At 53.1% G+C, this 11,075-nt stretch overlaps 1 protein-coding gene across 1 annotated transcript; it reads left to right on the top strand.

Moving 5' to 3' along the window:
• The first annotated feature begins 455 nt into the window (after positions 1-455).
• LOC144931658 (uncharacterized) lies at positions 456-6,739 on the top strand. Its single transcript, XM_078855783.1, has 4 exons — positions 456-495; positions 2,469-2,632; positions 3,159-3,275; positions 3,393-6,739. Exons 2-4 carry the CDS (start codon positions 2,509-2,511, stop codon positions 4,340-4,342), a joined length of 1,191 nt encoding a protein of 396 aa, XP_078711909.1. The 5' UTR covers positions 456-495; positions 2,469-2,508; the 3' UTR covers positions 4,343-6,739.
• The last annotated feature ends 4,336 nt before the right edge of the window (positions 6,740-11,075 follow it).

Genomic DNA, 11,075 nt, shown 5'->3' with positions numbered 1-11,075 from the left:
CTATACTTTTTTTTGTATTTGTCGTAGTAATTTGCTGGCCCGTCCACACTGGACATACATCTATTGAAAAAAGAGGTTCACAGCTCATCGGATTCCTCCTGCAGCCAAAATAGAGATTCTGAGGAGAGTGGGCGGTGATCTATCAAGAGTGGGTGGGGCTAGACGATGGAGTGGGTGGGGCTATCGATAGTGGGCGGGGCTAGACGATGGAGTGGGTGGGGGCTATCGAGAGTGGGAGGGGCTAGATGATGGAGTGGGCGGGGCTATCGAGAGTGGGCGGGCCTAGACGATGGAGTGGGTGGGGGCTATCGAGAGTGGGCGGGGTTAGACGATGGAGTGGGTGGGGGCTATCGAGAGTGGGCGGGTCATAAATAAAGTTCGCGGGGCCAGACAGAGTGGGTGGGGCCCTGGACGGGCCTCCCCCTCGTCGCCCCTAGCGACGCGCATGCGCGGTGACAGTGCGAGGAGCCTGGGCCCAGATCACAGCCACCCGGGGTGAGGGTGGTGAGGGGGACGGGGTGAGGGTGGTGAGGGGGGCGGGGTGAGGGTGGTGAGGGGGGCGGGGTGAGGGGGGCGGGGTGAGGGTGGTGAGGGGGGCGGGGTGAGGGTGGTGAGGGGGGCGGGGTGAGGGTGGTGAGGGGGGCGGGGTGAGGGTGGTGAGGGGGGCGGGGTGAGGGTGGTGAGGGGGGCGGGGTGAGGGGTGAGGAGGGTGGTGATGGTTGGTAGGGATTGTGATGGCAGTGGTGGTGATTAGTCGTGGTGATGGTGATTGTGAGGGATTGTGATGGTAGTGGTGGTGATGGTCGTGGTGGTGATGGTCGTGGTGATGGTGATTGGTAGGGATTGTGATGGTAGTGGTGGTGATGGTGGTGATGGTCGTGGTGATGGTGGTGGCAGTGACGACTGCTCATAGTGTTGTTGTTGCTGTGGTGGTTGCGGTGACAGTGATGGCGATGTTAGTGTGGCGGTGCGCGCTGCGCTACGAATCTGTCAACACCCAGTGACGAGCATCTGAACCGGGGCTTCCCCTAGGTCCACTCAGCCTCAAATGAGTACCCGGCGTAGTCTGTAAACATCGCCACTGGGGAGACAAAGGCGGTCGGGAGTGGTGCTGACCACCACCCACCCCCTCGTGTGTTGTGCCGGCAGGTTGCTACTCGCTAACATCGCTTGCCCCAACATTCTGTTCAGGTTACACGGGGATCTTGGGTGATGTGGTGATGATGATGAGTGTGATGGCAATGTTGGTGGTGGGTGGTGGTGGTGACTGTGATTGTGGTGATGGTAGCAACAGCGGCCGTTCTTGGTGAGATTTCAGCGTTTCGTGAGGGTGATCGCAGTTGTAGTGATAGTTGAGGGTGTTGATAGTGGTAGTGGCAGTAGTGGTATGATGGTAGTGTGGTGGTATGATGGTAGTGTGGTGGTATGATGATAGTGTGGTGGTATGATGGTAGTGTCGTGGTATGATGATAGTGTGGTGGTATGATGATAGTGTGGTGGTATGATGATAGTGTAATATTAGCTGGTGACAGTCGTGGCTTTGATGATGGTGCTGTAGTTGGTGAGAGTATGGGGAGCGGTGGTGCAACGGTTAGCACGCTCACGGACAACATCAGGTCGACTCAGTCTCTGTTTATATAAAAACAATACCACTGGGGAGACAAAGGCGGCCGGGCGTGGTTGCTGGCCTTCTCGTGCCCTGGTGTCTTCATAGGTGATCGCTGACAGCGCTTGTCTCAGCAGCTGGTTCAGGTTACACGGTGGGGAGGGGATCGTTGTCTTGGTCGGGGTGGTGGTGGTGGTGGTAATAATGATAATGGGATTGATGATTATTCGTAATAATGCGGGTGACGGTGGTTGTGGTGGGATTGGTGGTCGGGGTGATGGCGGTCGTGATGGTGATGCCATTGATGGTGAGGGTGATGATGATCGTGGTGGTGACAGTGATGACCGCTGAGGTTAGAGTTGGTGGTCGTGTTTGGTGACGATCATGATGGTGATGAATAAAGTGATGATGATGTTCTAGGGATGCAGCCGATTCTCTCGTTTCTTTTGTCTTTTCTTCCGATTTTGCACAACCCATTTGAGAGAACAGTCCGCAGCAGGGGATATCTCAGAACTGCTTCTAAAATGTCGTCAGGTGACCTTAACCGCACGAGTTGGCATCGCTTTGTCACCCGTCCTGCCACACAGGCAGCAATGCCTATTGCATGGCAATCAAAACTTTGTTTTAATTCTCATCCATATCAAGTGCAAAGCCAGATGGAGTATATTTTGTGCGTTAATTGGTGACTGAGCTGGAACTCAAGTTTAATCACAGGCAGCTGAAACCCGGATTCTGACCCAGTATCTGAGCGGTGCCAACTCAGCAGTCGGCCTACAAGCCATCCGGCAGCTACGCCAGTCCTCTTCACGGTGCCGCCACGTTGATGCGTCTAACCGTGCATCATCTGCCGCTTGTCCCACAGCCCCGCGGCCTTGTCCCCCCCCCCCCCCCAGCCCGTTGGGATGTCTGGCGGAGCGTGCTTCCCGCTGCCCGACGCGCCACCCCCGGCCCTGGCCATCCTCCAGGAAGCGGCAGCGCTCAACGGAGGCTGGGGAGAGTCCAGCTCAAGCTCTAACTGCTCAGATGGTTGTTGCCACGTCCTCTGCCACCCACCCACCCACTTACACTGATCCGCGTGATCCTTTACAATAGAGCCACGGTGGCGAGATGCTAACTACCTCGCCTGATATGCAGGAGGTCGTGGGTTTGAACCTGACCCTGATGCTTGCTGTATCATCGGAGTATGCGTATCTCTTTTTTACCGTGGAAAGATGTTAACTACCTCGCCGGGTATACAGGAGGTCGTAGGTTCGATCCCGACCCTGAAGCCTGTATATTTGGAGTTTGCATGTCTCTCTCCCCGTGGTCGTGTGGATTTTTCTCCGGGTCCTCCGGTTTTCCCCTCCACATTTTAGAAACGACTCCCTGGCCCCTGTTCAATTCCAAGCTCAAGACCTTACTTTATTTCTCTGCCTCTGAACGACTGCCTCTATCCAGAATAAATACACCCACTGTTTCTGTGCAGCATCTTGAGATGTTGTTGTATTTAGTTATATGAATCCACATTTGATTGTACAAGCAGTTTTTTTTAAATTTACGTTTCTTTTTCAAGCATCAGATGAATCGGATAGCTCTCAGGAGGAAGAGGAGCCTCTGACGGAAGAGGTGCCAGCCAGCGGCACGAGGCTACGGCGTGGACAGGGGCTCGTCCGCCAGCAGCGACATGACGGCAAGTCTCCCCAACACTTCCCCTCCGTCCCCAATCCCTTCTGCGCGACCGTGGGGCAAGTGTCGTCACCCCGGACGCCGTTGTGCTCGCGCCGACCGCTCCGATGTCGTCGTACAGGCGAAACCGACGGCGTGGCCGAGAGCGACGGCGACGGCTCCGACTCGGCGCCCGCTGACGAGGAGGAGGAGGCTCTCACGAGGCCGCGGCGCTCTGCCAACAGGAGCCGGCGTCAGCGTGGATCGCAGGAGACGCGCGCGCGGACGGGCACCAGCTCGGCGCCGGCCGACGCGGCGCACGCCTGCGGCGACTGCGCCAAGACGTTCGCCGGGCGCTCGGCTCTCGAAAGGCACCGGGGCAAGAAGCACGCGGCGTCACGCGCGAAGCCGCGCAGCCTGCAGTGCGAGGTCTGCAACAAGAAACTGGCCTCCTACAACGGGCTGTGGCGGCACCGTAAGACGCACACGGGCGCGCGGCCCTACCCGTGCGACGTGTGCGGCAAGAAGTTCTCGCGCCTCTCCAACGTGACGCGGCACAAGCGGCAGCACTCGGGCGAGGCGCCCAGCATGCCGCTGCAGTGCGCGCAGTGCGGCAAGCGCTTCCCGTACGCGTCGGCGCTGCGCGTGCACGCCCGCACCCACACGGGCGAGAAGCCGTACATGTGCGAGAGCTGCGGCAAGATCTTCTCGCACACGTCGGCGCTCAACGAGCACAAGCGCACGCACACGGGCGAGAAGCCCTTCGCCTGCGAGGTGTGCGGCAAGCAGTTCTCGCGCAACTCGGTGCTGGTCCTGCACCGCAAGATCCACGTGGGCAAGAAGGCGTTCATGTGCGACGAGTGCGGCAAGGAGTTCCTGCTCTTCTCGCACCTGGCGCTGCACACGCGCGTGCACACGGGAGAGAAGCCCTACAAGTGCCTGGAGTGCGGCCGCGCCTTTGCGCAGTCGTCCAACCTCACGAAGCACACGAGGACGCACACGGGCGAGAAGCCGCACAAGTGCGAGGTGTGCGGCAAGGGATTTTCGCAGGCGCGGCACCTCCTGCGCCACGTCACCACGCACTACAGCTGAGCGCCTGGGCCCCCGAGCGCCACGTCGCAACAACACAGCTGCCGATGAAATAACGATTCGTCATCGATTGACATCAAGCGTTATCTGGATTAACTTTTTTGTGCTTTTTTACACCAATTATACGGCGTTTGTGGTATTGGTGGAGTGACAAAGAACATGCCACTTGGAAGGCTCACACCGCAGGGTTTAAGGCTGGAATGCAGATTCGAACCCAAGATTTCAGCATTGCCAATGGCTCAGAATGAGCTCCCTGAGTCACCCGAATTAAAGTCACTTCTTAGCTGCACGGTACATGCATCGAATAATTTGTTGTAAGAATCGGTTGTTTTCAAGCCACATGGTTTTATACCACTACACCTTCCACTTGCGCCGTACGGGCAAACGAAAGAAAGGGGTTTGTGAATCGAATCTTGGCCACGAAGCGTCACAATTTTCTTGAGTCATGGCAGGTGCCGGATCGTTACGTCTTTCCATACATGACTGGCATGACGCACGGTCGCTGTAGATGTCAAGACTGATGTACACAACACTACGACATTGCACTTTTTTTAGGTTTGTTTATTAATTTTGTAACTAGCCTGGTGTCTGTAGGATGTGTTCGCTGATGCCCGGCGCGCGTATTTATGTTTAGTTATTGCCGTGTACATAGCGCTGACATCCCCGCGCCATAATTTCTTTACAGTGGAATGCGTGGAACTCGGCAGTTTACCAGCACAGGCTTTTTTTTGACGCGGTGCCTGCTCTCATTGCGTGTAATACATCCCTGTTGCCACCACTGCGGGGCCGGGTTTTGTGCGAAGATTGGAACAGAGACCACGAAGTGGCACTTCCGGTGTCATGCTCACTTACCAATGAGTAGTAAAGGTTTTTTGGGTTAGATCGCGTAAGTGTAAATGTGTTGAAACCCTCCACCACCCGGCACAGCCAATTAGTAAGGGAATTGTCACGTCAAAAAAACGCCAAATTTACAATTTGAGTACGCCCGATGATGCTGGATGTAATTAGCAACTAAAGTTGGCTGTGTTGGATGGTGGAGGATTTCGACACATTTATACTTACGCGATCTAACCAAAAAGCCTTTATTATAAATAATATTAGCCGCGAAAGCCTCCGTGTTAAACTCACTTACGAATGTCCAAAGAGGTCGTCGGTGTAGAGCCTGGTGCCCACGTAGGAAGTTTTGCAGGTGACCTGGGGTGATGACATTTATCCAGATGGTAACCACTTAAGATGACCACACCTTTAGTGACACCAATTATGTGTAAGTCCTACTCGTTTGAATTTCTAACGCAAATCACTTGCATTGCTCACATCAAGATATGGGTGTTGTTCAAGTTTTGATTTCTCGGGTGATATTGCCGCCAGTAAAGAAAACAGAGTGAAGCAGTAATGTCTTTTATTATTTATTCAGGAAAGCCTCGCTGAGTCTCAATACTTGTATGCTGTGGGCTCCTGCACTGGGTTGTTCGGGCAGTTGCTCTTTAAGTTGTTTCACTACAAGTGGGAGGGATTTACACCATAGGATCCTCCTTTGCCAGTAGCAAAATATGATAATTGTTTTTTTACCCTTTTATCTGGCAACAAAACTGACACCTTTTTTACAAGGAGTCATGTTTGCATTGACCACAATACCTGCGGTCAGAAAGGCGCCTTTTGGCGTCATCTGGTCCAACACCATGTGAGACTGGGCTCTAAGAAAAGCTGTCTCGGGTGTGGACCAATCAATTTCAAGGACAGTGCATACATTATCAGTTGTGTTTTTTTTGCATTCTGACCGCAAGTATTGTGGTCTATGCAAACATGACTCCTTGTAAAAAAGGTGTCAGTTTTGTTGCCAGATAAAAGGGTAAAAAAACAATTATCAAGTGGGAGGGAATTAGTGTGCCCGGAGATAACCCACGCACACGAGGAGAGAACACAATAAATATCCATCCACATGGGTTCATATTCTTAGGTTTTTTCGGTAAAGTCACGTGACTTTACCGAACAAACCTAAGAATATGAATCCTTGCAGTCACGAAAGCTTCAAATCTAGACATCCACATGGGTTCACATAGTCACTTTCTGTGCTGCCATCACGTGGCCCGCAGACTTGTTGAGTTTCACAGAATTCTGCGCGGTCCACTCAGCCATGCATCCAGAGCGCTCGCTTAACGGCAAGCACGATCACACGCCGCTAAATGGTCATGTCGTATGTTGTGGGGCTGTTGACCTTCAACTGACAGTGTGTGTGTGTGATGTCCGAGCAAGGCACCAGAGTCACCATCATGCCCATATCGCACTACTTTCACCCGCACTACTTTCACGCAATATAGCGTCGTGTGACTGTACGCGTAGATTTTCTTTCTTGTGGCCAATGAAGAACAAACATTCGACATTCTGTTCTAAGTGACTTAGGGGCCGTCCATAAATGACGTCACGCACCTAGGGGGGGGGGTCAGACATTTGTGACGATGTGTGACGAGGGGGGGGGTTGAGAAATGTGACGTCACATCAAAATGCGCAACTTTAAATAAATATAGACAGTACGTTCTACTTAATTAGATAGACTTTTAATAAATGTTTTCTCCGACAACATCAGAGTGCAGCGCCACATTAAATACGCATTACAATGACAATAGTTTAAAGCGATTTGAAGCATGTTTTATTTTCAAAATTTAAATATGGTTTTGGTAGGGGGGGGTAGAGCTTTGTGACGTCATATTTCAGGGGGGGGGGGGGTCCTGACTTTTCGTGACGCCGTGTGACGAGGGGGGGGGGGTCAAAAATCGCGTGACGTCTTTTATGGACGGCCCCATAGCCATTCCGTTCGGCTACAGGTTGAGCTGCACCAGGTGGAGTGCAGCATTAATCGAGACATCCACTCCTTGTGCTCGGCGTTGGTGATGGCAAAGCAGCATTTGCAGAAGCGTTACAATCGCCAGCAACAGTAACCGACGCAGCAGCAGCAGCAGAAACATTGGAGAGTGGCATGGCCTAGCGATGGTGCGCTGTCTGATTGTTGTAGAGCTTCACAGTTCGAATCCATAAAAAATTAACCCGTAAAAACACATTTTTCACTATAAATCCTTTATATGCGTGGCGGCTAGAGTCCTCTCGTCCTCTGGCTTGAGATGGCTGCCACCTATGGGTCAGATAATTGCCTGCCACCATTAAGCAATTGGTAATTAAATATATTTTTTTTCCCCTAAAAAGTGTAACATTTTTGAATATTTTTCTTTCACGAAAATAAATTGTCACGCACAACGAGTCTGTGTGCAAAATGTCAGCTCGATTGGATCACGGGAAGTGGGTTAAAAAACGACCGAAAGATTTGCACGGTCGTAAGCGCGCAAGCAAGCAAGTGAACTTAATATAAAGGATTTAAAAAAATATGCGTCATCTGCTTTGTAGTCGCCGTTGACGATCCTTGATGTCATCCGCAAAAGTTGGTCATCATGTACCAGCCTCGTGGCGCAAATATTTAAAAAGTTGAAAAATGGGCGAGCTGATGAGCGAGCTGATGAGCGAGCTGATGAGCTGTGTGTAGTGGAAGCCGGGCAGTGTGGTGATGGTGGTGGGCTCGCTGATGAGTTGTGTGTTGTGGAAGCCGGGCAGTGTGGTGATGGTGGTGGGCTCGCTGATGAGCTGTGTGTAGTGTAAGCCGAGCAGTGTGGTGATGGTGGTGGGCTCGTGGATGAGCTGTGTGTAGTGTAAGCCGGGAAGTGTGGTGATGGTGGTGGGCTCGCTGATGAGCTGTGTGTAGTGGAAGTCGGGCAGTGTGGTGATGGTGGTGGGCTCGCTGGTGAGCTGTGTGTTGTGGAAGTCGGGCAGTGTGGTGATGGTGGTGGGCTCGCTGATGAGCTGTGTGTAGTGAAAGTCGGGCAGTGTGGTGATGGTGGTGGGCTCGCTGGTGAGCTGTGTGTTGTGGAAGTCGGACAGTGTGGTGATGGTGGTGGGCTCGCTGATGAGCTATGTGTAGTGAAAGTCGGGCAGTGTGGTGATGGTGGTGGGCTCGCTGGTGAGCTGTGTGTTGTGGAAGTCGGACAGTGTGGTGATGGTGGTGGGCTCGCTGATGAGCTGTGTGTAGTGAAATCCGGGCAGTGTGGTGATGGTGGTGGGCTCGCTGATGAGCTGTGTGTAGTGGAAGTCGGGCAGTATGGTGGTGGTGGTGGGCTCGCTGGTGAGCTGTGTGTAGTGGAAGCCGGGCAGTGTGGTGGTGGTGGGCTCGCTGATGAGCTGTGTATAGTGGAAGCCGGGCAGTATGGTGATGGTCGTGGGCTCGCTGATGAGCTGTGTGTAGTGGAAGCCGGGCAGTGTGGTGGTGGTGGTGGGCTCGCTGATGAGCTGTGTATAGTGGAAGCCGGGCAGTATGGTGATGGTGGTGGGCTCGCTGATGAGCTGTGTGTAGTAGAAGCCGGGCAGTATGGTGATGGTGGTGGGCTCGCTGATGAGCTGTGTGTAGTGGAAGCCGGGCAGTGTGGTGGTGGTGGTGGGCTCGCTGATGAGCTGTGTATAGTGGAAGCCGGGCAGTATGGTGATGGTGGTGGGCTCGCTGATGAGCTGTGTATAGTGGAAGCCGGGCAGTATGGTGATGGTGGTGGGCTCGCTGATGAGCTGTGTGTAGTGGAAGCCGGGCAGTGTGGTGGTGGTGGTGGGCTCGCTGATGAGCTGTGTGTAGTGTAAGCCGAACAGTGTGGTGATGGTGGTGGGCTCGCTGATGAGCTGTGTGTATTGTAAGCCGGGCAGTGTGGTGATGGTGGTGGGCTCGCTGATGAGCTGTGTGTAGTGTAAGCCGGGCAGTGTGGTGATGGTGGTGGGCTCGCTGATGAGCTGTGTGTAGTGTAAGCCGGGCAGTGTGGTGATGGTGGTGGGCTCGCTGATGAGCTGTGTGTAGTGTAAGCCGAGCAGTGTGGTGATGGTGGTGGGCTCGTTGATGAGCTGTGTGTAGTGTAAGCCGGGAAGTGTGGTGATGGTGGTGGGCTCGCTGATGAGCTGTGTGTAGTGTAAGCCGGGCAGTGTGGTGATGGTGGTGGGCTCGCTGATGAGCTGTGTGTAGTGGAAGCCGGGCAGTATGGTGGTGGTGGTGGGCTCGCTGGTGAGCTGTGTGTAGTGGAAGCCGGGCAGTGTGGTGGTGGTGGTGGGCTCGCTGATGAGCTGTGTATAGTGGAAGCCGGGCAGTATGGTGATGGTGGTGGGCTCGCTGATGAGCTGTGTGTATTGGAAGCCGGGCAGTGTGGTGATGGTGGTGGGCTCGCTGATGAGCTGTGTGTAGTAGAAGCCGGGCAATGTGGTGGTGGTGGTGGGCTCGCTGATGAGCTGGGTGCTGTGGAAGCCGGGCAGTGTGATGATGATGTTGGGCACGTTGCTTGAATCCCATGCATTGGTCCACGCCGTTTCGATGCTGAAATTCACGTCACTCACGGCTGCGTGCGCGTTTACAAAACGGATGAGTCCTGCATCTCATCCGTGGATGTTGGATGTTTTTTTGGCGGTGGTGCGGTTGTTGACAGTCCAAGAAGCCAACACCCAAGTATCTATACATAGCCACGCGGGACTTGGGTATGTAGCCGACTTATCGTTGAGTTGAGTCAAATATATTCGTACACTGACGATGCGTGTCTGACCATTCGTGAAAGTACTTTTCAAATTGATGAGAATGTTTGGGATCATGGAACAAATCGGAGAACACAAGGCAGTGCGTACGAGACAACCAGTACGGACGAGAGAGTAGCGACAAGCTCGGACAAACAAGACGAAAGGTTCATTTTCGATTTAAAGCTTTCGTGACTGCAGGGATTCATCTTCTTGGTTCTTTCGGTAAAGTCATTCAGACACTGTCTTCCCGACAGACCTGTTCTTCACCTGAGGACGGCTGCTTGCGTTGTGGCCGAAACGTCGTGAGAATTATTATGTTTTATTTTTATTATTTTATTATTTCCCTTCTTCGTGACTTTACCGAAAGAACCAAGAAGATGAATGGTTCATTATCAAGGTTTGTTTGGGTTACATCACGTAAGTTTTAATGTGTCGTAACCCTCCACCACCCGACACAGCCAATTAGTAAGGGGTTTGTCACGGAAACAAAACGTCAATTAGTTACTCCTTCAGCCCACCGGTGTGTTGGAGAGTAAATCTAAAACATTTACAATTTGAGTAGGACGACGTTTCGCTGGTAATTACATCCAGCATCATCGGGCGATTTGCCAGAAGAGTGAGGACATCCATCTGCTTCCAGTCTTATATAGAGCAGCAGGATGACGTCATAACGTAACCAAATCGTCGTCAATCGTTAAATCGTGACCCGATTCCGGCAAGAGCGTGAATCTTTTGTGGCGTGAGACTCGTTGCTCGACGAAATTTACAATTACATCGGTCTAACCACAAAGTGGTGCAGAATGAAATATTGCCGCTCTGAAACAAGAAGTTAAAGTGTTCAATCTGTGCAGCCCTAGCCCTGTACCCCAACACGAACACTCTTTTTACCCACGCATGGTCATGGCAAACAAAGACTGTTGGAGCAAGTGATGTTTGCGAGCACCTATGAAGGCTGGCACGGCACACGGAGGGGGTGGGTGGCCAGCACCACGCCCGGCCGCACCAGGTACTCATTTGAGGCTGGGTCGACCTAGGGGAGGCCCAGAACCGGTTCAGACAATCGTCACCGGTGTCGGCCGTGAGCGGGAATGGAACCCGGGTCGCCGGGATCGTAGCGCAGCGCGCTAACCGCTGTACCACCGCTCCCCACTGGTCA

The sequence above is a fragment of the Lampetra fluviatilis genome, chromosome 4 (genome assembly GCF_964198595.1).
Source record: "Lampetra fluviatilis chromosome 4, kcLamFluv1.1, whole genome shotgun sequence".
NCBI lineage: Eukaryota > Metazoa > Chordata > Hyperoartia > Petromyzontiformes > Petromyzontidae > Lampetra > Lampetra fluviatilis.
Note: the sequence above shows the minus strand (reverse complement) of the source record. Positions and strands in the feature narration are given on the sequence as shown.